The sequence below is a fragment of the Malus sylvestris genome, chromosome 16 (genome assembly GCF_916048215.2).
Source record: "Malus sylvestris chromosome 16, drMalSylv7.2, whole genome shotgun sequence".
Taxonomy (NCBI): Eukaryota; Viridiplantae; Streptophyta; class Magnoliopsida; order Rosales; family Rosaceae; genus Malus; species Malus sylvestris.
Genome location: NC_062275.1, coordinates 14,523,423 through 14,550,720, shown reverse-complemented (window position 1 = coordinate 14,550,720; position 27,298 = coordinate 14,523,423). Strand labels below are relative to the sequence as shown.

Sequence of the window (27,298 nt, the reverse complement as noted above, 5' to 3'; positions counted from 1 at the left end):
GTTACAAAACTTGAGAAGTGATCCGATTCGACAAACTTCAAAATTATATTCATTCATAGACTCAAAGTCTTAGAAGTGCAAATGCTGCTAGTCATGTCTTGCTTCAGGCAAGAAGATGTCCTTTTGGTGATCAAAACGATCAGCCAAAAAGACCCATAGTGCTCGTGGATCCTCTTCAACAAGGTACTTGGTTTGCAATGCGTCATGAATATGTCTTCAGATGAAGATCATGGTAGTGGCTTTCTTAGCTTCGCCGATCGGGTTGTCTATCTCATCTTCAATGGTGGGACGCAAATTCTTTGCAGTGAGGTGAAGCTTCACATCTTGGACCCACTTGAGGTAGTTCCTTCCAAAAACATCCAAAGCAGTAAAGTTGAGTTTATTCAAATTGGACAGGTTCATATCAAAAAATAAAGGACAAGATGTGATTAGTGTAATGGAGAAAGAAAATCAAACAATTCACATAGGAGTAGAACATTCAGGTTCTAATAGGCATGTATTGGTTTAAGGGCTGGTTTGGTATTGCTGTGCTTTGAAAAAAAGCTGTTGTGAGAATAAGCGGTTGTGAAATAAATTAGCAGAGTATTTGGTAAACTTTTTTGTAAAAGTGCTTTTGCAAAAAAAAGTAGTCTCATAGTGGGTATTTTCATTAAAGGAGCACTGCAGCTCCGTGTGCTTTGAAAAAAAACCAGTTTTCCAAAGCTGCAAATAGCAGCTTCAGCTTTTTCCTTTGATTTCAGCTTATTCTCACAGCAGCTTCCAAAATAAGCCATTTTTTTCAGTTTACCAAACACCTAAAACCCTCACAGCTTTTTTTCATGGGTGTTTTTTTTTTAAGCACCTCACTCCCAAACCACCTCTAAATTCGCATGAAAAAAGCTTCGGGTTTTCATGGGTGATGTTTTTAAGGAAAACTTCAGGTTTTCAAACAAGATGTTTCTAGAAACTTCAGGTTCATATGTTCTTACAGACAAATGCAAATATATATACATAAATATGCAACAAGAAAATATGCAAATAAAACTTCAGGTCTATACTTATAATTTAATTAATTATTTGAACTTTGAGCCAAATTTAAAGTGTGGGTGAAAAATTATAAAACCCATTGGGCCTAAAAAAAAGGCAATTAAAACTCGGGGCCCAAAAACTTGGACCAAAGCCCATGGGTGAGCTGAGTAAATTTGTATTGTGAGGTCCAGGCCCAAAGAAATTGGGCTGGGTTGGTTATGGCCTATCATGTAAATGGGTTGAGCATCATAGAAAAATGGGCTGCAAGTGCAAGCCCAAGGATAGAGGCCCAAACAAGCTCTAATCTGATGCTTCGTGTACACGGATACACCATTGCATAGGCTGGGATCCAGTGTGACGCGGACACAGATACACCAGTGGCTGGGCTGGGATTTGGTACAATGCGGAGCATGGGGGACTCCAAGACCGGCTTGGAAATGTGCTATTCGCGGGCCGAGCTAATGGTTTGGGCTGCTGCAGGCGAGCCCAAAAGAAAGGGAAAAATTGTAGGCTAAGAAATCGAGGCCGAATCAGGCTCGAGTTGGGACCAAAAACACCCCAGTCGTAGCTGGGTGCCCTCGCCGAGGAAGAAGATCGGCACCGCCACTTTAGGCGGCCGTGTTTTGGGATAAAAATTCTCGGGGCAAGTTCATGAGGCAATGAGGATCACGAATATGAATGGAGATAGAGTAATCTCAACGTTTCAACCAAAACCTAAAAAATTCAAATCGGAAAATTGAAAAATTCGATGAGATTCGAAAGAATCTCGGTCAATCTACGTTGGTGGACGAGCTTTAAGCCGTTGGGATGGTGACCAAGGTCAAGGTTGGGCTGCAGGCCCATCTGTGATGGTGGAAACGCCATTGAAGGCGTCAGGTTTTCTGGGTTTCAAAACTAGGAGCCAATGGCTTCGGCTCTATGGTTTCACAACTCAGTGACAAGCTGCAGGCTTGGGCTAGCAGGTTGGGTTATGGGTTCGAAAAACCCAAGGAGTTTTCGAGTTTTTTTTTTCTTTCAATTAATTCAATTCATATTCAACATATAATTTAATGAATGAACATATATTTGATGCAATTCATGGCAATATCAAATTCATATAATTCAACAATTATGGATATAATGCATACACAATTTATGTAGAATCTAAAATTCGAAAAACGTAAAGTTGGGTCATGCATTATGGTAAATGTTTATGCTATCAGGGCTGCAAAAATATCGAGATAAAAACTGTTGTTTTGGAAGAACCTGATTGTGTGATGATATTGGTGAACTAGTTTGATGCAGAAAGCTTCCACGTTAGATTCCTAAGCGCAACGGTAGGAGCGTGCTGATAATGTGTTGTAACCTATTTTATTTGACAAGGGAAGGGGGCCAGCGACAGGGAGAGAGATGCGTTTGTAGGGATATGTAGAAGAATGTGTAGATGATGTGTTATTCCCCCTACGCAGTGCCTTTATTTATAGTAATAAGAGAGAGAATAAATCTTCTCCTCCAAGGAATACAAGTCCATATAGGAAAGAATAACTAGAATTAAATCTAATCTAGGATTTACACAATCACACTTAAACAAGAAGTTTATTACAATTTTTTTCACTTTTTGCACTTTTTTAACTTTGTGCGCTCTTATATTTTAATTGTATTTTTTTTATTCTTCTCGTTTTAATAAAACGGCACGAATAGAAAACTTGACTAACATAAACACAACACTTAGCAGACCAACATCAGAATACAAAACGACATGACTTAGTAACACAAAGGGTAAATTACACTTTGTCACCTCAAGTTTGAGGTCTATTGCAACCTCATACGTCTTCAAAAATTTTTACTTTCATACCTCACCTACTATTTTATTTCAATAGAGTACCTCTATTACATTTTTCATTCATTGATCCATTAAGGGCTGACGTGACTGTTAAATTTGTGTCACGTGGCAAAAAAATAATTTTTTTATATATTTAAAAATAATTAATTAAAGAAAAGTTATTAAAGAAAAAAAAAAAAATCCAAACCCAGAACCCATCTTCCCCCCCCCCCCCAACCCACCCACATTCCCACCAACCCTCTTCCCACCCTGATGGTGAAGTGCTCCTGCATCACACCTCTTGGTTTTGGGTTTGATGGTGTGTCATGGTCTTGGGTTCGAAGGTTTGTATGCTTCTACTGCTCTACTGTTGCCTTTGAATCTGATTAACCCACCCACCTTCCCCTTCCCGATACCCAATCCGCCACTAAGCCTTTTCACCTTCCCAAAACCCCTAAAATTCCTTGGCTTTCTTCTCTCCTTTGCACCCACTCTTTGCCCCTAATTTCGTCAATCCTCGACCGCAATATGAAATCGAATTTCTCTGTCGATCCTCGCCCCTAACTTCCGTCGATCCTGTGTGTGCACCAAGGTGTTATCCAGTTCGAGAAACACCGTCATCTTCTCCGGAGAGACCAATGACATAAGTGATGGCTTGAACAAGAGCTTGTGCCAGATCGGGTTTTTCAATTTGGGTTTGTATTTTGCGCAGCAGCCGTGGAGAGAGAAGGGAGGGAGGGTTGGGTGGGCGGGAGGGATGGAATTTTGGGGGTTTTGGTGAAGGGGAATAGGCTAGGTTTTGTGGATGGGGAATAGGCTTGGTGGCGGGGGTGGGGTGGGATGAGGTGTTTGGGTTGGAGGGAAAGGGAAGGGCTCGGGGAAGAAGATGGGTTTTTTATTTTTTATTTTTCTTATAATAGGGTAAATTATTATAATATTTTTAATGTATAAAAAAAAATTGCCACATGGCACAAATTTGGCAACCACATCAACACAAATTTGGATCCCATATTTGCCACGTCACCACTTAACGGATTTTCCAATGAATGTATGAAATTGAAATATTTTAAAGATATTATAAGGAAATGAAATCGGCCCCAAATCTGAAGGGGTAAAATGTAATTTACCCTTACACAAATTGTCACCCTTGCTATATTTTGAAGAAAGAATGCCTCTTTTATTTTCTTTGTAATTTTAATCATTAAAAAGTTGATTGTGAGGGGACTGCCACATGTATGTGAGGATAAGAAAAGAAAGAGTCCATGGTGACGATTGTCCACCCTCGAGCCACGTGGCATGAGATCTTTGGATTCAGGTTTTCTCCGGTGGTGGAGGCAGAGAAACTTTTTATTGTAATTGAAATGGTATACCACGTGTTTTTATATAAGTGGTAGAAAATTTTATTTTTTAAATTATTAATTTTTTAACACATAAATTTCACAATTTGAATAGTAACACGTGATGTATCATTTCGTGTTCCAACCACACTGAAAAGTTTCTCTTAGATGAGAGATATATTATTTTAAAATATCAAGAATACATAATAACATTATATGTCATTATACAATTGAATTTTTTTTCCTAATATCTTTATAATGACATATGATGTTTCGTCTCATGTTTCGAACTTTATCAGCAAAAGAAATGGTATAAAATCTCTCGTGGAGGAGGAAACGGGCCCCACAGTAATGAGAAATTTTTCAGTGTGACCGGTATACTGGATGGTACACCATGTATCATTATAAAAATAATGGGATATGTGTGTTAAAAAGTGAATAACTTAAAAAATAAAATTTTCCACCACTTATATAAAAATACATAGTATACCTCTCGTGTTTCGATTATAATAAAAAATGTATCCACCGTAACAATCTATTTTGGTCTGCATTTGTATTAACAGACTAGGGCTCGGGAGTTTGCCAAGTCAACCACAATAACTGACTCCCTCCAATCTCTCTTTTTTGAATAATGATATTTATACCATATTTTTATATTACATTTCTATATCATCTTAGGTGGTATCTAATGTAGACAACCATATCATTTGAAAAATGTGCAAAACCCAAAGAAATGAATAAGAAATACTCCTCGTATACCACAATCATCATTTAATTAACTAGTTTTTATTAATTATTAGTTTATTAAATAATAACCTAAATTAAAAAAATGATTAATTCAAATGATGTGGATGTCCACATCAAATATCATCTAAGATAGTATGAAAATATGATACAAAAACATGGTATGAATAACATTACTTATCTTTTTTTTCTTCTCATTTTCTTAGCAACTTGAAATGCTTAAAATACCCCTCGTATCGTCTCTTCCTTAAAGATGTGGTCGTCGAAATGTGTGCCATATTTTCATTTTATCTTTTTAGACAACATCATTGCGATATTATTTGTTTTTTAAATATAAAAGGTATTTGGGCACAAACAGACTAATCTCTTGTTAACAAAGTTTCTATATCACGTAAGATGATAGTATATTTTAGCATGCACGTCAAACGGTACACCAAAATAAAATCAGTCGCATCAAATAAGTTACTCATTATCCAAACCACAAGAACAACTTAATTGCGGCGGGATCTATATCTCCGTTTTCAACCAATCGTAAACTTAAAAAAAAAAAACTCTTAATATTACTTTTCACAACAAAATGATTGGTATTCGATTATTTTCCACAATTTTATTGGCACAAATAATTGTGAATGGGCAGTTTTAAAAGCTGATTTAGCGCTAGAATTTGGTCCACTCATGTCGCTCATCACACCAGTTACAAAACAAAGACAACACCAACCGCCATTTTTGCTTGTCTGAAGAAGCTCTAGACCTCATCATCTCTTTGCAACTTTTGCAAGTAGAAACTCTCGTCTTCTTCTGATCAGAAAAGCACTTCTGTCTTCAGCAGGTATGTGTGTGTGCATATTTGATCAAATGATTTCGGATTCTGTTTCACTGTTTGATCCATAACAAGTTATTTCTGCAAGCTGTTATCGGCACTCTAAAATAGCCGCCGATCATGCATTGAGACAAGTGTTAATACAAGAGACGGAGGAGTGGAGGATGATTATTTTGTAGTGCTAATAACGATTCTCTTTTCGAATTTTTTTTTAAGATTATTTTTTATTGCTTGGAATTAAATTAGTACTGATCACTGATCAGTTAAAGATTGTAGTATGATTTGTATCCATTGGTAATATTTACTTGGGTTTCTCAAGCAGAGAGAGTATAAAAATGTCATCCACTGTGAAAGGCATGCTTATAAGGACTCCACCTGAGGTTTATAGGCAGAGATTGTTCAAGGGAACATATGTGGATCAATTTGATCTTGTTAGAGAAAACGCTTCCTTCCATGGCCTCAACTCGTCCGGTCGAGTTGTCCTCAAGCGCTGTCACTCGCAGCAGATGCAAATTATAAACGCTATCACAAACCCAAACCCTAAGAAGAACGAGCCAGGACACATTGAAGCAAAAGCTGTTCTGTCCCCAGTTGCAGATCAGACTGCACCAACAACCAGAAAGGTACTTATATTGCATCCTTTTATTCAAAAGATAAAAATCCCTCCTCGGATTATTCTAATCCTTGCAAGATCTTGGATTTCTCCATACTTTAGTTTTGACTTGGTATTAGAATAGTTTGTGACGTTAAAAATTGTAAAGTCCTGTTTCGGAAACCTGACAAAAATTAAATAGAGCTTATTAAGTGGTTCCGTTTCACTTCTACTAATAATTTCATCAAGGCCTTTTGTGTAAAACCTCACAACTATCGGATTGCGCACTCTAAACTCATAACAATATCATGATCAATTTGACTGGCAATCTGAACTATGTACAAGCATTTTGTTCATGGTGCCTCTAGTTCCTGAACGGTTTCTGTTTTGTTTCTGCAGCGAGTATTTACTTTTGGAAAAGGAAAGACTGAAGGCAACAAGGCCATGAAGTCATTGGTAACTTTTACTTCACTTTCGACATGCTACCAGTATGAGAAATGGAAATTCTAGCATTTTAGTTTTGCCTGGTTTGGATGAGGAGTTTTTCGTTCATCTCAGTCGAACATATGTTTATGCTACATAACGGAATTGTTCAATTTGCACTCATCCATTGATCTACATGTTTGATTTAGTCTTAGAATTTTTTTTCAATTTGTACTTTTTCATTGATCTAAGTGTTCGATTTAGTCATAGAAATTGAATTCTGTGTTCATCATTGTAGTTGGGAGGGAAAGGTGCAAACCTGGCAGAAATGGCTAGCATTGGGCTATCCGTCCCACCTGGACTTACTATTTCAACAGAAGCATGCCAAGAGTATCAGCTGAATGGCAAAGATTTACCACAAGGTCTGTGGGACGAGATATTAGAGGGCTTAGAGAGTGTGCAGAAGGACATGGGTGCTATTCTCGGTGACCCTGCCAAGCCTCTCCTCCTCTCCGTTCGCTCTGGTGCTGCGGTAAGAGTTCTTTCAGTTCCAATCACAGCTGTTGTAGCATTAGTTCACAAGGGCACATATGGAGACACATTTATGTAATTTTAAGCAATGGCGCATTTACTACAATCTGTCTAATAAAAATTAGTTTATGTCGTACACCAACTGATTTTCGCTGTGTATACCTAGATTTCCATGCCTGGTATGATGGACACTGTCCTCAACCTTGGACTGAATGATGAGGTGGTTGCTGGTTTGGCCGCAAAAAGTGGAGAGCGCTTTGCTTATGACTCGTACAGACGTTTTCTAGACATGTTTGGAGATGTTGTAAGTGGTTTTATCGAGGCATTTCATAATGTTCATGTGTCTAAATATTGAAATTTTCTCAATTTGGCATAATAATTTCAACCTTATCTTTTCTGTTTCAAGACATATTCTGAATTCAAAAGTTTTACGTTTGAAGGTTATGGGAATTCCACACTCATCATTTGAGGAGCAGTTGGAAAAACTAAAAGGTACAAAAGGAGTTGAGCTTGACACAAAGCTAACAGCCTCTGATCTTAAAGAACTGGTAGAACAATACAAAAATGTGTACCTTGAAACCACGGGTGAAAAGTTCCCTTCAGGTACAAAGTAAAACGCCGACAACTTCTTCATGTTTTTCCACATTTTCATAGCGCACCTCTTTATGTTAATTTGTACTTGTCCCCATGGATATCTGCAGATCCAAAACAACAGCTACTGTTGGCTATCAAAGCAGTTTTTGATTCATGGGACAGTCCAAGGGCCAATAAATACCGGAGCATCAATCAGATAACTGGTTTGAAGGGAACCGCAGTTAACATTCAATGCATGGTTTTCGGGAACATGGGAAATACTTCAGGGACAGGTGTTTTGTTCACTAGGAATCCAAGCACCGGAGAAAGGAAGCTTTATGGCGAATTTTTAATCAATGCTCAGGTATTTGATACAACTATACCAAACTTCTCCTTCTAAGTCGATAGTAATAGACATTATTTTTCCCATGGTTTTGTGAAAGTAACTGCATAACGGAATTGAACAGGGAGAAGATGTAGTTGCCGGCATTAGGACGCCAGAAGACTTGGATACTATGAAAAATTGTATGCCAGAAGCTTACGAGGAGCTTGTGGAGAACTGTGAAATTCTAGAAAAGCATTACAAAGATATGATGGTAAGAGTTATCATTTCCATATATGATATTCCTATCAGCATTACATTCACATTTTCCGGTTCATGGGAACACATGTTTTTGTAGAACTAAAACATGGGGTACATTTGCAGGACATCGAGTTCACAGTCCAAGAAAATAGGTTGTGGATGTTACAATGCCGCACTGGAAAGCGTACTGGTAAAGGTGCGGTTAAGATAGCTGTAGACATGGTGAACGAAGGGCTTGTGGATAAGCCTGCGGCAATCAAGATGGTGGAACCACAGCACCTTGACCAACTTCTTCACCCACAGGTATTTATGCTTATTTCTAAGTTCACATATCATAGGCTGATCTGTATAATGTACCGATGGATTTATGACTTCCTTATGTATAATTTTGTCTGACTAGTTTGAGAATCCAACCGCTTACAAAGACAAAGTGATCGCCACTGGATTACCGGCATCTCCAGGAGCAGCTGTAGGGACAGTCGTATTCAGTGCTGATGATGCTGAAGCATGGCATGCGCAAGGAAAGAGTGTCATCCTGGTAAGCTAAATGTTCTTTTTGTCCTGGAATATGTGGAGCCATGGCCCTGTTTCATCATTACGAATTGCTGTTGTACATATTCATAGGTAAGAACGGAGACTAGCCCCGAAGATGTTGGGGGTATGCATGCTGCTGCAGGGATCTTGACAGCTAGAGGTGGCATGACATCTCATGCAGCCGTTGTAGCCCGTGGGTGGGGTAAATGTTGTGTTTCTGGCTGTGCTGACATCCGAGTAAATGACGCTGAGAAGGTGGTTTCCATTGTTTTCTCTTTATAAACATTATCAGTTGTTGTAAATTCTAAAGAGAAAATGACATAATTTGGCTTGTTCATTGATGATTTACAGCTGATTGTGATCGGGAATACAGTGGTCAATGAAGGAGAATGGCTTTCACTCAACGGATCCACAGGCGAAGTCATATTAGGAAAACAGCCACTTTCTCCTCCCGCTTTAAGTGGCGATTTGGAGACCTTCATGTCTTGGGCTGATAAAGTCAGGCGTCTCAAGGTACCATTTTGTTTGTGTATTATGGTTTTCATTGTTACCACTAGCATTTCTCTATAAAAAGTTGTGTGGTAATGCTATTATAGGTTATGGCAAACGCGGACACACCTGAAGATGCGCTAACAGCAAGAAATAACGGTGCGGAAGGGATTGGACTCTGCAGGACAGAGCACATGGTAACTACTTTTACTTACTAAAGTGTTTAGTTGGATGTGTAAAGTTTTATGGTTTGCTGCAAGATCTATCACTGTTGAAGTTTTGTTTGCTTTCTATTTCGTGTTAACAAATTGTGCCATGTTATAGGTGTCTTCTGATATTTCTTTTTGTTTTTTTATGTTCTAGTTTTTTGCTTCGGATGATAGAATAAAGGCGGTAAGAAAAATGATCATGGCAGCTACAACTGAACAGAGGAAGGCGACACTGAACCTCTTACTACCGTATCAAAGATCTGACTTTGAAGGAATTTTCAGGGCAATGGATGGTAAACGCTTTGAAGTTTGCTAGTAATTTCACCTCATGGACCACAAATACAACAAAATTCTCAAGGATTGTTAGGCTCTGAGGCTATGCGTTTAAAAATTAATCTACATTTTTCGTTACATTTGTAATTGTTGGCTATCTATCATAATGTCAGGTCTTCCGGTAACAATCCGCCTGTTAGACCCTCCACTTCATGAATTTCTTCCAGAAGGTGACTTAGAACAGATTGTCGGCGAACTAACTGCTGGGACTGGCATGACTGAGGATGAAGTATTCTCAAGAATTGAGAAATTATCAGAAGTAAACCCCATGCTTGGTTTCCGTGGCTGCAGGTTTGGCGGCTCTTCATTCGTCACATGGGCTCTCTAATCTAAAGATTTACTCAAATTTTGATTGTTCCGGAAAACGTCCTTAACTGATGAACTTCATTCAATTTGTCAGTTAGCTTCACATGCATCATTTCTTGTCTTATTCAGCATTCAGTTTTATTTCACTCACAAAACATGTTAAGTGAAGAAGTTCAAAGATGCACAAATACGATCTCTTTGTTATTGATGAAAGGTTTGTTCTGATGTTTTAACAGGTTAGGGATATCATACCCAGAACTCACCGAAATGCAGGCGCGCGCAATCTTTCAAGCTGCAGTCTCAATAAGCAACCAGGGTGTCAAAGTTTTCCCCGAGATAATGGTTCCCCTTGTCGGAACACCTCAGGCATGATCCTACAATTCTTGTTCCTCCCTTTCTTCGTTCTCTCTATTTATTTGCAAAATAAATGTGAAGTGATGGAAAGTGAGTCCTGAATGAAATTTTTGCCTTTCAGGAACTAGGACATCAAGTGAGACTCATTCACAGTGTTGCGGTCAAAGTGTTCTCCGAGATGGGTACTACCTTGAGTTATAAGGTTGGGACTATGATTGAGATCCCTAGAGCTGCTCTGGTTGCAGATGAGGTAAGGCTAAATTGATAGGTTGACTTCGTTGTTTAAAAGTAGACTGAATAAAACTATATTCATCGTCCTATTTTTTCTTTTATCAATGATAGATTGCGAAGGAAGCAGAGTTCTTCTCCTTCGGGACCAATGATCTCACACAAATGACATTTGGCTACAGTAGAGATGATGTGGGCAAGTTTCTACCTATCTACCTTGCGAAAGGCCTCCTTCAAAGCGATCCATTTGAGGTTAGTCACATTTATGCAAGTCCATGCAGGCTTCGTTGTAGATAGGTTTTTCCCCAATAGCACCAGAATCATCTTACAAGGGAATTAAAAAAAAAAAAAAAAAAAAATCGACACTAACAGTCAAAATGCACTGCTTTCAGGTACTTGATCAAAGAGGTGTTGGGCAGCTGATCAAGATGGCCACGGAAAAGGGTCGCGCATCTAGGCCTAGCTTAAAGGTGACAGGAAATGCATAGATTTTGAGCATTCTATCACAAATTGGGGTGTCAATTTATATCGACAATGTGTCATACAGTCACAAGATTTTTTATTTTTCTGGTAATTATACTAACAGGTTGGAATATGCGGAGAGCATGGTGGGGAGCCTTCTTCTGTTGCATTCTTTGCAGAGGCCGGACTAGACTATGTTTCGTGTTCTCCATTCAGGTTCGTTTGCTTTTATCTATCTTATTTAGTCTGCATAAACTACTTTTATAACCTGATCAAATTCCTGAACCTAAATTCTTTGACAGGGTACCTATTGCTAGGCTAGCAGCTGCTCAAGTTGCCGTGTGAGAAAGATTGCATAACCAGCGACTCTGCACTTGTAAATAAATGCAGTTTTCTGTTGTTTATACAAATCCTTTATCATTATATAGAAACCAAAATATAGGGGAAATAAAAAATATATATATATATATATATATATATATATATATGTTCATATTACTTGATAAAGAACAAGGATAAAAATAAATTAGAAATGTGAATACTTATTCGGCTTCAATCTTTTGGGAATAAATTCTCTCTAATGTTAAACGTGTCACTTGGTACAACTGTACAAGTTGCATATGTATTTGGATTGATCAGATATATATAGAGCAATCTGCATAATCTGCAGACACTTAGAACTCAAGAATTGCTGTATACTCAAACATCCCTAGAGGGCTGCTTCATATTGTTTCTAGAACATGTCGAAAATGCTACATGAGATTCGAACAGATCAAACTTGATATCTTCAGTAATTAAAATTAACTTGGTGCGGAGGACAATGGTAGTAATATATATGACATGTTGTTTGCTAGAAGGCCTCCAACAGCACAAAGTTTGAAGCACTTATAAGCAGAGGCGATTCCTACAGAAGCATATCAAAAGGAAGTGTAGCTTGTTATTCATATTCAGATTTCTGAATTCACATTGACAGAGTGGTGCTTAAGGTTTTTATATGTTTGTATTAGCTTGTCAGCAACCAATAAAGTTTCAAAAATTATCGCTTGTCAATTAGTTATGTTCTTGCAGTTTTAATTTTCTTCAATTCTTATAAATAGTGTTCATGGCCGTTGAGAATATGAAGTTCTACGCTGAAAATTCTAAGCCTTGCAACTAAGAATGAAATTCATAGTACATTTCCATCCACTTCTTCGGTTTACTCCTCTAATCATATGTTTCATATATAAGGACAGGGACTCGATCTTGAAACTTCCAAATTTAAGAAGAATATACTCAAATTGAACTAATATGATAGTTTGCGCAAGATTCTAACCTATAAGCATCAAAGTGAAGAGTAATATAAATTGTCATCAAATCTAGTTTCCCCTCTTTTTTGGTATAAAAAAAAAAAAAAAAGAAAACCAGCGGGGTTTAGGGTTTTGGTGAAATATAAAAGAAAGTAAATAAATAAACATAAAGGTCGTATCCAGTGCACAAGGCTCTTGCTTTACGCAGGATCTGGGAGAGGTAGAGTGCTACTGTCTGTGGTGCACAACAATATAGCTAAGACGCACAACGTGGGAAGGCTCGCCCGAAGCGCCACTGCCTTGGGTGTCTCGGAGCTCTTTTTGATCGGCCGCCGAGACTTCAGCTTCTTCGGCAGCCATGGCTCCACCTTACATCTCCGCTTTCGCCACCTCACACCTCCTCCCTTCCTTTTCTAAATGCCACATTCTTGAACAATGTCTAACACTCATACTAGCTTGTAGGCGTTGCAGCAATGTATATCCATATTTACGTGGCATGAGCTCTTTGGTTTCAGATTTTCTCCGGAGGAGGAGGAGGAACCGGCGCCACAGTAAATCTTCTTTGGCCAGAAATTATATCATAACAGCTTTGGACTCGGGAGTTTGCCAAGTCTACTGTGTCAACAATAATAACGACTTTTTTTCATTTAATAAAAATGTATTAATATTAAAGGAAAAAAAATTATTCATATCCAAACGATAAGAGCTGGTTTAGTCAAATTGACTACACCCTGATGTAGATCTCTGTTTTTAGCTTGTGGTGAACTACAAAAGCTTTTAATATTGCACTTTACAACAAAATAGTAGTAGATAACATTCCAAACTTTTAGAGTGTTTAATGAAAAAAAAGAAGATAATTACAATAGTGAGCCATTAGACGTGACATGTCATCGGCACGTGTCACGATGTAGTAGATAATATCACACCATTAAAGTCACAACAAAGCAAGAATTGGAGCTCAAGATCTCTTTGCAACTTTTGCAAGTAGTTCTCGACTGTTCTTCTGAAAAGAAAAGAAGTTCAATCTTCGGCAGGTATGTATATTTGCATATTTGATCATATGACTTTGAATTCTGTTTCACTCTTTGATCCATAGAAAATTCCTTTTCAAGAGCTGTTATTGACACTCTAAAACAGTCGATCATGTACTCCTCCCCAATGAAAAATATCAAGGTTGGGGAGTACTCCTCCCTAATGAAAAATATCAAGGTTAGGGAGTACGTGATGACTATTTTGCAGTGCTTATAACAATTCCTTTTTCGAATCTAATTAGTATGATTTCTATTAAGATTTTAAGTATTTCATATTTCTTGGAAGTTGATTATTACTGATCAATGAAACATTCATTGTAATATTTACTTGGGTTTCTAAAGCAGAGAAAGTATAAAAATGCCGCCCACTGTGAAAGCCAACCCCGAAGAATTAAACGGGATCACGAATCCAATCCTGAAGAAGTATGAGCCCGGAGCCGTTCTGTCCCCAGTTGCAGTTCCAAGTGCACCACCAAGCATAAAGGTACTATATCACGATCAATTTAGGCTAGTTATGAAGTACGTGCAAACATATTGTTCATGGTGCCTCTAGTTCCTGAAAGGCTTCTCCTTTGTTTCTACAGCGAGTATTTACTTTCGGAAAAGGAAAGAGTGAAGGAAACAAAGGCATGAAGTCATTGGTAAGTTTTAATTCACTTTCCCGATTTGGCAAGAGGAGTTTAAATTTGATACCAATCGGACATATGTTTATGCAACATAACAGAATTGTTCAATTGGTACTTGTCCGTTGATCTACATGTTCGATTTAATCATAGAATCTGAATTCCGTGTTCATCATGCCTATGCCTTTTAGTTGGGAGGGAAAGGTGCAAACCTGGCAGAAATGGCTAGCATTGGGCTATCCGTCCCGCCTGGACTTACTATATCAACAGAAGCATGCCAAGAGTATCAGCTCAATGGCAAAGACTTACCTCTAGGTTTGTGGGAGGAGATATTAGAGGGCTTGGAGATTGTGCAGGAGGACATTGGTGCTGTTCTTGGAGATCCTTCCAAGCCTCTGATTGTCTCTGTTCGCTCTGGTGCCGCGGTAAGAGTTCTTTCAATTACAATTTACAGCCGTAATGGCTTATGTAGTTATTTTAGAAATGGCACGTTTGACAACAATCTGTTTAACAATAATGAATTTACGTCGTGCACCAACTGATTTTGAGCTACGTACGTAGATTTCCATGCCTGGCATGATGGACACTGTCCTCAACCTTGGGCTCAATGACAAGGTGGTTGCTGGTTTGGCCGCAAAAAGTGGAGAGCGCTTTGCATATGACTCTTACAGACGGTTCCTGGACATGTTTGGTGATGTTGTAAGTGGTTTTATTGATGCATTTCACAATGTTTATGTGTCTAAACTAGATATTTTTATCTAAACTGGTTCCTGTAGCAATGAGCGGGCCTAATTTCTAGTTTTTATCTAAACTTTGCCTTAATAAATTCAACCTTATCTTTTCTGTTTCAAGATGCAATCTGAATTAATCAATTATACATTTGAAGGTTATGGGAATTCCACACTCATCATTCGAGGAGAAATTGGAAAAACTAAAACGTAAAAAAAGAGTTGAGCTTGATACAAAGCTAACAGCTTCTGATCTTAAAGAGCTGGTAGAACAATACAAAAATGTTTATCTCGAAACAACGGGTAAAAAGTTCCCTTCAGGTACAAATCAAACCGCCAAAAACTTCTTCGTAGTTTCCACTTCTGCGTAGCACAACTCTGTATGTTTACATGTCCTTGTCCCCGTGTATATCTGCAGATCCAAAACAACAGCTTATCTTGGCTGTTAAAGCAGTTTTTGATTCTTGGGACAGCCAAAGGGCCATTAAATACCGGAGCATCAATCAGATAACTGGTTTGAAGGGAACCGCGGTTAGCATTCAATGCATGGTTTTCGGGAACATGGGAAATACTTCAGGGACAGGTGTTCTGTTCACTAGGAATCCAAGCACCGGTGAAAGGAAGCTTTATGGCGAGTTTCTAGTCAATGCTCAGGTTTTTGATACCACTATATATACCTAACTTCTCTTTCTATGTCGACAACAATATAGACTTTTTTGTTAGGGTTTAATTAGTAGCTCCAAAATTGGAATTGAACAGGGAGAAGATGTAGTTGCCGGGATCAGGACACCAGAAGACGTGGATGCTATGAAAAATTGCATGCCAGAAGCTTACAAGGAGCTTGTGGAGAACTGTGAAATTCTAGAAAAACATTACAAAGATATGATGGCAAGATTTTTCATTTCCATGTGTTTTATTCCTTTCAGTATTTCATTCACAGTTTTTTGGTTATCAGAACATATGGTTTTAGGAAAATAAGCATGGGGAAAATTTGCAGGACATCGAGTTTACGGTCCAAGAAAATAGGTTGTGGATGTTGCAATGCCGCGTTGGAAAGCGTACTGGAAAAGGAGCGATTAAGATAGCTGTGGACATGGCTAATGAGGGGCTCGTGGATAAGCGCACAGCAATCAAGATGGTGGAACCACAGCACCTTGACCAACTTCTTCACCCACAGGTATTTAGGCCAGACATGCATATGCGTTATCAATGTATCCATGTATAAACACACTAAGGATTTTTGACTTCTTCTGTATATATTTGTCTGATCAGTTTGAGAATCCAACCGCTTACAAAAACAAAGTCATCGCCACTGGATTGCCTGCATCTCCAGGAGCAGCTGTAGGGACAGTCGTGTTCAGTGCTGAGGATGCCGAAACATGGCAGGCACAAGGAAAGAGTGTCATCTTGGTAAAATTTGATCCATGTTCATCTTATTCACTGTTAACTTTTTTCTCTTTCCGACACACTATGAGTTGTGCATATATAGGTAAGGACTGAAACTAGCCCCGAAGATGTTGGGGGTATGCATGCAGCTGCAGGGATCCTGACAGCCAGAGGAGGCATGACATCTCATGCAGCTGTTGTAGCCCGTGGGTGGGGCAAATGTTGTGTTTCTGGCTGCGCTGATATCCGAGTAAATGACGCTGAGAAGGTTGTTTCCATTGTTTACTCTGTATAAACAATCTCCCGCAGTAAAACCGAAAGTGAAAATGGCATAACTGGGTTTTGTTCATTGATGAAACAGCTGGTTGTGATCGGGAACACGGTGGTCAAAGAAGGAGAATGGATTTCGCTCAATGGATCCACTGGTGAAGTCATATTAGGAAAACAGCCACTTTCTCCTCCGGCTTTTAGTGGCGATTTGGAAACCTTTATGTCTTGGGCTGACAATGTCCGGCGTCTCAAGGTACCATATTTTCTTGCCTTATTTTTTTTCACGCGTTCCATTTCCAATATCTCTATAAAAAATTGTGGCGATGCTGAAACAGGTTATGGCGAATGCTGACACACCTGAAGACGCACTAACTGCAAGAAATAACGGTGCACAAGGGATTGGACTTTGCAGGACAGAGCACATGGTAACTATTTTCCGTTGCTAAAAGTGTTTGGCTGGATTTGTAATGTTCTATCAATATTGTAGCCTTGTTTCGTTGCAATTTTGTGTTAATGGAGCTCTTTTGATATTTCTCGTCTTTATGCTACAGTTCTTTGCTTCGGATGATAGAATAAAGGCGGTAAGAAAAATGATCATGGCGGCTACACCTGAGCAGAGGAAGGTGGCATTGGACCTCTTACTGCCGTATCAAAGATCTGACTTTGAAGGAATTTTCCGTGCAATGGATGGTATTTTTCACAAATGTTGATATATGAATTTGAAATTTTCTTATTCTTACCTCATTGACTGCGACAAAACTATCTGGAAGTCTTAGATCTAAATCTACTTGTTTATCATTTTGCCAATATTTTGCTGAATATTTGTAGTTGTAGTGGCTTAGTTATCACATAATTTTATGAATTTCCAGGTCTTCCGGTTACAATCCGCCTGTTAGACCCTCCACTTCATGAATTTCTTCCAGAAGGTAACATGGAACAGATTGTTGGCCAACTAACTGCAGAGACTGGCATGACTGAGGAAGAAGTTTTTTCAAGAGTTGATAAATTATCAGAAGTAAATCCGATGCTTGGTTTCCGTGGCTGCAGGTTGTTGGCTCTTCAATCTCCGCACAAACTCATAAATAATTTTCTCAAAATTTCTCTAACAAAGCTCTTTGAACCGATGAACTTCAATCAGCGAAAAACCATAAAATTAGTTACCCATCGCTTTGTATCCACAATAATGTTATAAGGAAATATGGCACAAGTTTGATAGCTCGGTGTCACATGTTTTCGCTACATGAATGTTTATATGCTTAAATAGTTGATAAATAGTTGATCTCCTTGTTATTGATGAAAGGGTTGTAATGATGTAATCAACAGGCTAGGCATATCGTACCCAGAACTCACTGAAATGCAGGCGTGTGCAATCTTTCAGGCTGCAGTCTCAATGAGCAACCAGGGTGTCAAAGTTTTCCCCGAGATAATGGTTCCCCTTGTCGGAACTCCTCAGGCATGATCCTGCAATTCTTTTTCCTCCCTTTCTTCTTTCTCTTTATTTATTTGTGAAAAAATGGTGATGCAAATATAATCCTGAATGAATGTTTGTCTTTCAGGAACTAGGACATCAAGCGAAGGTCATTCACGGTGTTGCAGTTAAAGTGTTCTCCGAAATGGGTACCACCTTGAGCTATAAGGTTGGGACTATGATTGAGATCCCTAGAGCTGCTCTTGTTGCAGATGAGGTAAGGCTAAATTGATATGTTTTCCCTTTTATTTTGTACTTTTTGAAACTTGCCTCCGTAGGAGGAAGATGATGTTCATATTCTACTAAATTATATGATATTTATCTTCTATCAACTATTACAGATTGCGAAAGAAGCTGACTTCTTCTCCTTCGGGACCAATGATCTCACCCAAATGACCTTTGGATACAGTAGAGATGATGTGGGCAAGTTTCTACCTATTTACCTGTCCAAAGGCCTTCTTCAAAGCGATCCATTCCAGGTTAGTCATAATTGCAGATAGGGGTTTTCCAATGGCACCAGAATCGTTTTATAAGGGAACATTAAAATAATTCAAACTGATTTCTTGACGGCAGGTACTTGATCAAGGAGGTGTCGGGCAGCTCATCAAGATGGCCATGGAAAAGGGACGCGCAGCTAGGCCTAGCTTAAAGGTAACTGGCATTGCAACGATTTTAAGCATCCTATCACAAATTTGGGTGTGAACTTAATGTTGATGATGCTGCATATGGTTACAAGATTTTTCTTCTTCTGATATTTTTGCACTGTGATTATAAATAAACAGGTTGGAATATGTGGAGAGCATGGGGGAGAGCCTTCTTCTGTTGCCTTTTTTGCAGAGGCCGGACTAGACTATGTTTCGTGTTCTCCATTCAGGTTCTCTTTTTCTTTCATCTATCATAAACAACGCCTATAACCAGATCAAATTCCTGATCCTAAATTCTTTGACAGGGTACCTATTGCTAGGCTAGCAGCAGCTCAAGTTGCTGTTGAGGAAGGCTGCATAACAGAGAATCTGTGCTTGTAAATTTTTATTTATTTTTCATACTAATTTATAAGAACACGGAGAATAAAGTAGACATCGTAATTCTTCGGCTTTGATCTTTGGGGAACAAATTATTTTAATGTTAAATTCGTGACTTGATACAACAGTACAAGTTGCATTTCTGTGTTTGCATTGATCACATGCATGATATTTATATAGCAATCTGCAGAATCTGCTCACTTAAAATTAACAGTTGTATAAATTAGAAATCTCCTTAGAGGGAGGGATGCTGAGTATTGTTCTCCTAGAACATGTAAAAAGGTTGCAAGAGAGTCTAAATTGCCAAAGTTCCTTACAAAACAAGAAGACATGCAATGTTATCATATTTCGACCTCCACCACCTCTCTCCACCAATATCACACCCTTTAATTTTGAATCTTTTATATTGGGACCACCCTCTATCAAAATCTTGGATCTGCCACTTCTCTCCACCAATAGGTACCCTGTCAATATTGTAACTATCTTCTTTTATGAAATTCGTGTTCGTCACAAAATTACTGAAACTTTGTTCAATCCAATATCGATACGCTTCCTCGTAAATACTAGGCTAGAAACCAGAGTTTCTTTTCCTTATAATTCACTATCATGCTAATGATATGTGTTTTCGCCAAATTCACAAAAGGTGGTGTGATGATACAATTTTGTTCACACTCAAATTCACAAATTAAATGTGGAAAAATAATTCAAAACCTGAAAGAATTTAAAACCTCCCTTAGAGCAAGTCCACCCCTAAAAAAAGGGGCCAGCACACAGTGAACAGTGATAGACCCCAATGAACAATAATAGACCAAATGCATCTCCACCCTTAAAACTAAATAGTCTAGTCAATTTTATTAAAATATTATTAATTATTATTATAAAATAATAAAAATTAATCCCTCTCTCCCTCACAATCTTCAACCTCACCTCAATCCCTCTCTGACTCACTCGATTCCCACAATCCAATCCACACCCACACTCCGAAACGACGCCGTTGAACCCACCAAACTCTGAACACGAACACCCACCACCCTCTTCCCCATACGTCTCGTAATCATACCCAACCGATTTCATCCACCGAGTTCGGTCCCTACGCGGAGCAACCGGAGCCCCAGGATTAGCACGAGATCGGATGGGGTTCCAGGGATCGGGAGGCGTCGGAGGCGTGGCAGAGAGTGATGGAGGTGGAGATCAATGGAATTATGGAACGAGATCAGATGGGGTTCTGCGGAGGGCGGTGCAAGTGAGAGAGACGATGGCGAGTTCTTGTGGAGTTAGCCATGACGTTAACATGGCGTCAAATGGGCGGTCCCATGGGTCTGTCGATTCTAGGCCAGCCTATGGCCTGGCTTGGGCTGGGTGCCAACCTATTAGCTGGGGTGGAGCAAAAAAAAGGAAGGCTGATCCATTTTTCAAGCTGGGAGCCAGCCTATTAGGCGAGGGTGGAACTGCTCTTATGTGTCTCTACTGGGCTATGGTTTTATTTTTTTTTATATATATATTTTTTTTGCCTTTTTGTTTAGGCTTGCTTCTGTTGTCTTTTCCTTGCTGTTAGATTTGGTCTGGTAGAACTGAGCTGTGTAGTTTAATGGTTTCTTGAGTTGAAGGTACTGTGTTTATTTGGTGTCTAAAGAGTCGATGCTAAACTATCGAAGAGGATGTTGATAATGAATCTCATATTGATGAGAGAAGAGACATTCATGTGCTTATAAATAATTGAGTTACTCCTCAGATTGCCAATGATTTATGGTGGAACCTCAACTTTCTGTATGGTACTAGAGTGTATGTGTGAAGCCTACCGATTTTTCTTTTTCTATTTACGTATCTAACCACAATAGGCAAGAATGAATTGGACGGCCATGAAATTTCTTCTAATTTTCCATGATATTAAAAAATTCTTTTGTCAAGTTGGCCAAATTTTGGAGATCGTATATCACTTTACTTGGATTCATATAGCTATCATTTGGTATCAAAAATTGGATTGTAACGTATAACTCTCTAAATTTAAGGCATAAATTTATAATTGAAAGGATTAGGTGTGGCAACCCGTCCCGGATTTTTTGGAACGGAAGGGTATTATTGGAAATTCCTTTTGGGTTGTGGGATCTTTTGTTTAAAATATTATTTTTGGTGTTAAATGGTGTACCCAAAGGGCCCACCCCTGTTTTGGTCCCATGGTTCCCCTCTCTTCCTTTGGCTGCCTCGTGGCACTATCCTAACCCACTTCTTCCTTTCTCTCTTCTCCCCAATCTTTCTCTCTCTCGGTTCTCTCACTCACTTGCACTTTCTCCCTCCCTCGCACAGACTCTCCCCTCCCATTTTCCTGACGACACCCACACACTCATCCACTTTAATGATGACAATAGCAACGACACTCACCACTATCCTTCTTTCCCTACGAATTCCAGGGAACTAGGATTGAGGGAGGATCACCTCAACCTCCCTGTGGCTACCCTCACTATGCAGCTTCCTTCTTTGGCGAGTTATTGACTTTACAACGTGAGGTAAGCATCGGGAAATTTCAATGTCTCCGTTTTATGTCACATGGCATCAAAGAAGGTGTGATGAGTTTTGTTGTACACAGAAACAAGACGGGGAAGCACTCCTCAATTTCCGACGTTGAACCTGTGTGTTGCAAGAGTTTCTCTGGCGAATCCCGACCACGACGAGAGATCACGAAAGTATAATCCTACTCCTTATTTCTTTAGCTTCAATTTGACTAGTTTTATGCTAGAAATAGTTAGAGTTTAGAGCTCGACGGTTCTCTGGCCGAAATTCGGCCTCTTTCCCCGGTGAGAAACAGACTAGGCCTTTGGGGCTGTGTAGAACATGGCCTTCGGGCTGTTGAGCCTGAGCCCAAAACCTTAAGGCAGCCCAATCCATTTAGTTAAACCCAACTAACCCAAGTTCCTTAACCAAAGCTTCGGGCTAGCCTGCTGAGCCCAAGCCCTTGCGAAGCCTAAAACCAAAGCCTTTAGCCTTTTACCCCAAGCCCAAACTGGTGGCCCTTTAAGGCCCAACCCTAAACCCTTTAACCCTTAGGACCCAAACCCAGGCCTTTGGGCCTATGACCATTCGGCCCAAATCCAAAGAGAATCGGCCAACCCAATGACCAGCCCAACCCAGTGACCTAGATGGAATATTCCGTTAGGAAATATTCCTGTAATATTCTTTGTGTTGACTTTTTCGAAATTTACTCGGGACCTTTCTTAGGGTAATTCGACGTCTTGAACTTGTTTCCGACGTTCGCTTTCCCAAATTCAATCGTTTTAATAGAGTTTTATTAATTAGACCATTTATGTGCTTAGGGGCAATTATCTGTGGTGTTTCCGTCTTCGCTAGTTTGCGTGGCTCTTCAGCGGCGAAGTATCTGTGAGTGGACCTCTTCTAAAATGCATGTTTTAATAGTAGAAATGCATACATGAAAAGCATGATTTTAATGATTACGTTGTATGAGATATTATGCTTACTGAGAATATTTTGGAATACCATATTTTATCGAACTTATGTTCTTTGTAGTATATATGATGGATGACTATATACTGCTTATGAACATGTTTTTACACACTTCTTCATAGTATATATAATGGATGACTATATGCTATGAAGATGTTTTTGAGATATACGTACCCATGTTTGGAAATACTATATTAAATGTTTTTGTACATATCTAGTGGTCACTGTTCTGCTTACGGGCGATGTTACTCATATTGCCTTCGGGCAGGCATGTGTAGGGCACTGTTCTATGCATATGGGAGATACTGATGTTGATACCACTAGTTAGCACACTATATATGAGATATGATTTACGTAGGTTTTATGGCACGCTAGGGTTTTCGGAAAACATACTACATATTATGCTATATATGTTTTCATAAAACTTTAGGGGTTAGTATGTTGATAACTGTTTCAGTATTATATATATCAACTTGGTCCACTCATGTTTGTTTTGCCCCCCCTTAGGACTTAGAATCGAGGCATATAATCCTGGCGTCAAGGCAATTCCTTATCGGCATCTTCGAGTCCTGTCGGTGTGGGACCCACTCCTTTGTTCATTCAATTTTATATTATTTCTTTTTAGTGTTCTAGATTATTTGTATGCTCTAAACACGTTCCTCATTTGCATATTAATTATATTTAAATTTATAAGTCTTATTATATTCTTTGGTTCTCATGCATATTAGTATGGCTTCGTCACCTTCGGATGTCGACCAACACTTGCCTTCCCTGATGCTAGGGGAATATCAGAGTCGGGCGTGTCATTAGGCAATATAGCTAACCGTTCATCCTGTTAATCTTATTAAAATAAATAGAAAAATAAATATGAGGGATATAAAACCAAATCTCTGCAGAGAAAGTGAGCCAACCAAAGAGGATACATAGCAAGTGATATGGTATGGAACTTAAATCAGCCCCATGTACAAGAGAAAACACGTAGAAAAACAAGCATAAGTTGCAACAGGCAGAAACATTGGATCACCAGTGATAGTGATACACATAAAACATAAAGTCATATGAAAGGTAGAAGAGTGATTTTTATTGGGAAAGGATTTGGCATAAAGGAAACTTCTTCCCTCTAATTTGAGGAGGATGAAATTGGTATCAAGAAAAATATCATGCAGCTAAAAATTAAACTTTGCATAATAGACTAAACAAGTGAGCTAATTAACTAGGTACAAGTCTTTCAATACTGAAAAACACAATTGTAAGACATAGACTTATTCGACTAGGGAATTCAACTAGTCAAATACAACTCAGGTTAGTACCGCATCAAGAATTCACAATCAGAGGCTCTCCATTATGTAAGTATTCTGACAACAACCAACATTAACAACCATAAATGCAGACAACATGAGACAAAATACACACATCAATTTTGTGCCGGAAAATCCCTAATTGGATTAAAAAATGGGGAGATTCTAGGGAGTCTGGTCCACTAGTAAAAATAGGGTTCATACAAGGATAACCACAACATGCTCAATTCCTAGATGAAAAAGTATTTAGTCTTCACAAAGAGGCATCATGAACCATGCGAATGATATGAAGATATGAATGGATGATATGCAGCTACGGATTCAAAGTCAATTTCTTCAGTCAAATATTTGGAAAGAAAAAACTAATTGAGAATCCAACACTTAGGTCCATATGAAGATTTCAAAGAAGTTTTAGACCAAGAACAATACAAACATTTTCACAAAAGATGTTGGTGAGTTAGCACTAATATTTAATGCATGAAAAATTGTCTGCAGCTCGGGTTTTGAAGAACATATATAAAAAGATCAAGGTGAAAAATGGAGTGGAATTCTGTCTCCTCATATTCTCATCCCTTTCTTTCCCTTCTCTCACACTTTGGTTTTTGTGTTTTGTGACAATATAAACAATTAATTTAAAATGTTGACGTGGCTTAATGTAATTGTTCAAGTATGAAGGGAGGATAGGGAGGGAATGGGAGAGAAATTAGGAGGGGAGAGAATCCTCCTCCGTGCAACTTCACTAGTCAGAATGCATAAGAGATCGTAAATGTAAAATGCATATGCATAAACAAACTTTACTTAAGTTGATACACAACCATTTCACTTTAATCCTCAACATCTCAGACTTTAATAACAATTATCCTAAAGCCTAATTTAATGTAAATTATCTAATGTGTGATATAAAATTACAAGTGTAACAAGAATCTTAACGGACAAGGTTGTTTTAGAAAGGAAGGGTAATGTTAGGATCGTGATATCTTAATCACAATTAGAAGGACACAATAATCTTAACGGACAAGGTTGTTTTAGAAAGGAAGGGTAATGTTAGGATCGTGATTATCTTAATCACAATTAGAAGGGTTATTGAACTTTTAATCAGTTTAAAGTTGTTTTAATTAGTGAACCTCTGTTAGTTATTGTCAGCTGCCTTGTAATGTTTGCATGGAGCATATAAGGGCCAATTGTTGTTATGTGTTTGAGTTGAGAGAGAGAATCGTGTGAGAGAAAGAATCGTAAGATGGAGAGGGGTGGCTATGTATGGTGGTCTTGGAGAGGGTCTGGAGAGTCAGAGAGTGTGGTGGTTGGGCGGAGTTGAGGTGAGACCGTCGGTTTGAATTTGAGACAGAAATAAGGGTGGATGGCTTGGGAGGGTGAGGTTCAAAATGACATAGACTGACTAATAAGGCTAGAGTGAAGAGTGGAGACTTTTAATTAAGAATGGACAGACCAGATGTATTCTAAACAATCCAACAATTCTAATTAATTTTAACTATAATTAAAAAAATAAATATATTGTTGTGGTCTATTTTTATCTGACAAAGGAGAGAGAGGGAATAGAGATGTGTGTTTGTAGAATTGTAGGGGAATGTGTGTTGTTATCCCTCCTACATTGTGCCTTTATTTATAGTAGTAAAGGGAGAGAAGATATTCCTTATTCTCCAAGTAATACAAGTTGTAATAGGAAAGGATAACTAGAATAAAATCTAATTTAGGATTTACACAATCATACTTAAACTAGGAATGTTCACAACACCCCCCCCTTGAGTGTGTAAATACTCAAGGTAAATTCAGCATCATGCAGAAATTGAGGAAGTCGACTCGTTGGCACTGATTCCAAGGAACAACGCTTATTCTCAATAAGGTAGGAACTTGCATAAGTAGTAAGTCTCATTAAAAAACCCTAAGGCTATGGCAAAAACCCGAGTAGGGACAAAATCCATAGTCTAAGGAAAAATGTATAAGAAATGCAAAGTCAAAAGAAACGTCTACATGACGTCATTAGGGATATGGTGGGTGCCTCGTTAAAACCTAGTTAGATAGCAAAAACCCATTAGGAAAAATGCTCCTAATCGTAGGGAAAAAGAGTACATTAAGGTCAAGCAAGTATCTACAGGATACTCCCCCTGAGTTTGACATAATTCCAAAGAGAAATAGCAAAGTTACGACTCAGAAAGTTTACGCATACCAATTCCATGAACAAGCTTCTGAAACGTCGCATTCGGCAGTGATTTGGTGAAGAGGTCGGCCAGATTATCTTGTGAATGGATTTGCATGACTTCAATCTTCTGATGCTCTTGTTGTTGATGTGTAAAGAAAAACTTCGACGCCATGTGCTTAGTGTTGTCTCCTTTGATGTAACCCTTCTTAAGATGTTCGATGCAAGCTGCATTGTCCTAAAAAATCATCGTCGGGGCATTAACGGTGGGATGAAGATTGCAGAAGCTTCGAATATGGCCCACTACTGCTCTCAACCAAAAGAATTCCCGAGTTGCTTCATGTAAGGCGAGAATTTCAGCATGGTTAGACGAAGTGGCAACTAAGGTTTGTTTAGTTGACCTCTAAGAGATTGCGGTGCCTCCAACGGTAAAGACATAACCCGTTTGAGAACGCACCTTGTACGGATCGGATAAGTATCCAGCATCAGCATAACAAACAAGGCAAGAATCAACCTGATGAGCATAGGGTGAGGCATCACTCAAGGATTCGTAGGGATAGAACAAGCCCAAATCCGTAGTACCTTTAAGGTAACAGAAGATGTCTTTCACGCCAGTCCAGTGTCTGCATGTTGGTGCATTGATGTATCTTGCCAAAAGATTAACAGCGAAGAAGATGTCGAGTCTAGTGCATTGAGCTAAGTACAATAAAGCGCCTATCGCACTTAGATAAGGATCTTCAGGCTCCAAAATCTCTTCATCATCCTTCTTCGAACGGAAGAGATCTCGTTTGGCATATAGCGTACGAACGACCATAGGAGTACTCGAAGACTTCGCTTTATCCTCATTAAAACGGCGCAACACCTTCTGGGTGTAGTTCGATTGATGTACTAGGATTCCATCCGAACAATGCTCTATCTCGAGACTGAGACAGTATCGAGTCTTACCTAGATCTTTCATCTCAAATTCCGACTTCAGGTGCGAAGCAGTTCTCGCGAGCTCTTCAGGAGTTCCGATGAGATTCATGTCATCGACATATACTGCAACAATCGCAAATCCAAAATATGACTTCTTAATGAACACACAAGGGCATAGTTCGTTGTTCACCTATCCCTAACTAGTTAAATACTCACTCAGACGGTTATACCACATTCTTCCAAATTGTTTCAAACCATAGAGTGAATGCCTCAGCCGAATTGAGAGCGTGCTCCGGGGTTTGGAAATATTTGAACCAATCAATGTAAGTCCTT

At 38.9% G+C, this 27,298-nt stretch overlaps 2 protein-coding genes across 2 annotated transcripts; both read left to right on the top strand.

The window, feature by feature from the left end:
- Positions 1-5,551: 5,551 nt before the first annotated feature.
- On the top strand, positions 5,552-11,922 carry LOC126607690 (pyruvate, phosphate dikinase, chloroplastic-like). Its single transcript, XM_050275388.1, has 21 exons — positions 5,552-5,719; positions 6,033-6,333; positions 6,702-6,758; positions 7,024-7,257; positions 7,423-7,560; positions 7,697-7,859; positions 7,958-8,193; positions 8,297-8,425; positions 8,536-8,715; positions 8,813-8,950; positions 9,037-9,201; positions 9,298-9,459; positions 9,543-9,632; positions 9,799-9,937; positions 10,091-10,268; positions 10,520-10,649; positions 10,759-10,887; positions 10,980-11,117; positions 11,258-11,335; positions 11,452-11,543; positions 11,630-11,922. The coding sequence occupies exons 2-21, from the start codon at positions 6,046-6,048 to the stop codon at positions 11,670-11,672; spliced, it is 2,907 nt and encodes a 968-aa protein (XP_050131345.1). The 5' UTR covers positions 5,552-5,719; positions 6,033-6,045; the 3' UTR covers positions 11,673-11,922.
- Positions 11,923-13,530: 1,608 nt separating this feature from the next.
- On the top strand, positions 13,531-19,249 carry LOC126607691 (pyruvate, phosphate dikinase, chloroplastic-like). Its single transcript, XM_050275390.1, has 21 exons — positions 13,531-13,647; positions 13,987-14,128; positions 14,229-14,285; positions 14,459-14,692; positions 14,829-14,966; positions 15,154-15,316; positions 15,414-15,649; positions 15,755-15,883; positions 15,993-16,172; positions 16,268-16,405; positions 16,485-16,649; positions 16,743-16,904; positions 16,987-17,076; positions 17,203-17,341; positions 17,521-17,698; positions 17,975-18,104; positions 18,208-18,336; positions 18,461-18,598; positions 18,693-18,770; positions 18,902-18,993; positions 19,069-19,249. Exons 2-21 carry the CDS (start codon positions 14,003-14,005, stop codon positions 19,142-19,144), a joined length of 2,778 nt encoding a protein of 925 aa, XP_050131347.1. The 5' UTR covers positions 13,531-13,647; positions 13,987-14,002; the 3' UTR covers positions 19,145-19,249.
- Positions 19,250-27,298: the final 8,049 nt, after the last annotated feature.